General features: G+C 37.1%; 1 protein-coding gene across 2 annotated transcripts in view; it reads left to right on the plus strand.

Annotated features, from left to right (window-relative positions):
- The first annotated feature begins 257 nt into the window (after window positions 1–257).
- The window catches only part of LOC106533983 (phosphoribosyl pyrophosphate synthase-associated protein 1), a 12,895-nt gene continuing 11,339 nt past the window's right edge, over window positions 258–1,813 (plus strand). The window contains exons 1-2 of one of the 2 annotated variants that reach the window (XM_014030470.1): window positions 258–633; window positions 829–881. In XM_014030470.1, the coding sequence (XP_013885924.1) occupies window positions 356–633; window positions 829–881 (331 nt within the window). In that variant the 5' untranslated portion in view covers window positions 258–355. The remainder of the gene's footprint in view (window positions 634–828; window positions 882–1,813) is intronic. The other variant, XM_014030471.1, reaches the window with a different exon arrangement.

Below are 1,813 nucleotides of genomic sequence, written 5' to 3' on the forward strand. Positions count from 1 at the left end.
TACAACTGTATGGTACGGTATATTACATCTATCAAAATTTGAATGGTAATTAAAAAACTAATAAAGAACTAAGTCACAACTACTTTCATCCACTACCTATTTCAGAAAATTCACTAAACTTTCTTTTGTTTTTGTAGAGTTTAATAAAAATATCAGTGATCCTTTGCTGCCACCCTCTGGAATATTTTAGTTATTAGAGGCGATTCCAAACCCTGCAAAGCGCAGCAGACAATTTTGACCCTTCGAGTTCGCCGTAGTTTTAGAAAGCTAATAGATTATCGCGCAACCTGTTAGACATGGTCATTTATCTGTCTGCAAATGTTAATACYACGAGTCAGCAGACACACGAACGTTAATGTGTTTTATTTGTGGCCGTGTTTTCGTTCAGTTTGTGCCGCAACAATTGTCGGTCCTTTCGTGTAATTCACCTCTTCGGGCTAGCGAGCGGCAGCGGTTAGCTCAAAGAGAGACAAAACAACGCAGTCAGACCGGCTCTAAGGAAGGTGGCGCTACTGATAAGGAACCTAAAAATAAAGGCTTTAATTCAAGAATGAACGTCGCTAAAACTGGATACCGCGTCTTTTCCGCCAATTCGTCCGCAGCGTGCACAGAACTGGCAAAGAAGATCACAGAGTGAGCTCCTAATATTTACTACTAGCCTGCTAGATATGTAGCAAATCTGTCATGGCGTGTTTTGTTTTGTAGCTAGTCTAAGCCACCATACAATTATATCAGGTGGTACATGTGATTAGAAACAGTGATTCCTTAAATGTTTTGACTCATTAAGTTGACAGAATACCTGCAGATACAAACTGTTCTTGTTTGCAGGAGGCTGGGAGTTGAACTAGGGAAGTCTGTGGTCTTTCAAGAATCAAACAGAGGTAAAAGGGGTCATATATAAACAAAACCAAGACTTGATTTGTTCATATTTAGTGTGATGTTCGTTCAGAAGTTTTGATTCATCGTTCATATTGTGCTCCTAAGGAGCCAGAATTTCTTAAACTCCTTCAAAGTGACCTTCATCAGTGTTTTCTTAATGTCCTAAGATTTTATTTGAACTTTATCTTCTTTTTCCTTCATGATTGTTGTCTTTTTTTAAGAAGTATGTTTTTGTTTTGTTGTCCTCTGCCACCAAAAGGCAGATAATGATGTTTTGCACATTTCACTCTGTTACCAAAATATCCCATGAACTGAATGAGTTTTATTAAAACATGCACAAAGTAATCAGCTGCTTGGGTGCACAAAATATAAACCTTTGGAGTTGATCTGATTCAAGCTGGCTACCAAAGTCAACCAGCGTTAAAAAAATTATCCTTTACTCAAATACCTCACGAACCACATCTCAAAACCTGAGATGAAAGGTAATCTGTGATATTCATTCATTGAAGGAATGCTATGCCTTTATCTGCTCTCATTTGCTTTGCTCCAGTCATCTGACCAGTAAAAATGATCCAAAACTCACAGGATGAACGAGGTTATGTGTCAAAACATACAACCAACTTAGTGAAGAATAGATTTTTAATGGATTTTTAGGCACTTCGTTATTACCTGCCTTTCACAAAAACACAATTTTTAAAACTGTTTTCAGATGAGTCAATGAAAAATACCAAAAATAACAGCTTGATATGATAAAAAATAGCATTTTAAGGCCCTGTCACACTATAACGTTTTAGAGAACTTGTGCCAGCTTGTGAAAATTTTGTTATGACCAAATTACTCATATAGGTCAGTGGTTCCCAAACTTTTTATCTTCTGACCCACAAATATTCATGGCAAAAACCTGTGACTCCAAATATTACTGGTCTGAGTACAC

This window comes from Austrofundulus limnaeus, unplaced genomic scaffold (genome assembly GCF_001266775.1).
Source record: "Austrofundulus limnaeus strain Quisiro unplaced genomic scaffold, Austrofundulus_limnaeus-1.0 Scaffold1067, whole genome shotgun sequence".
Classification (NCBI taxonomy): domain Eukaryota; kingdom Metazoa; phylum Chordata; class Actinopteri; order Cyprinodontiformes; family Rivulidae; genus Austrofundulus; species Austrofundulus limnaeus.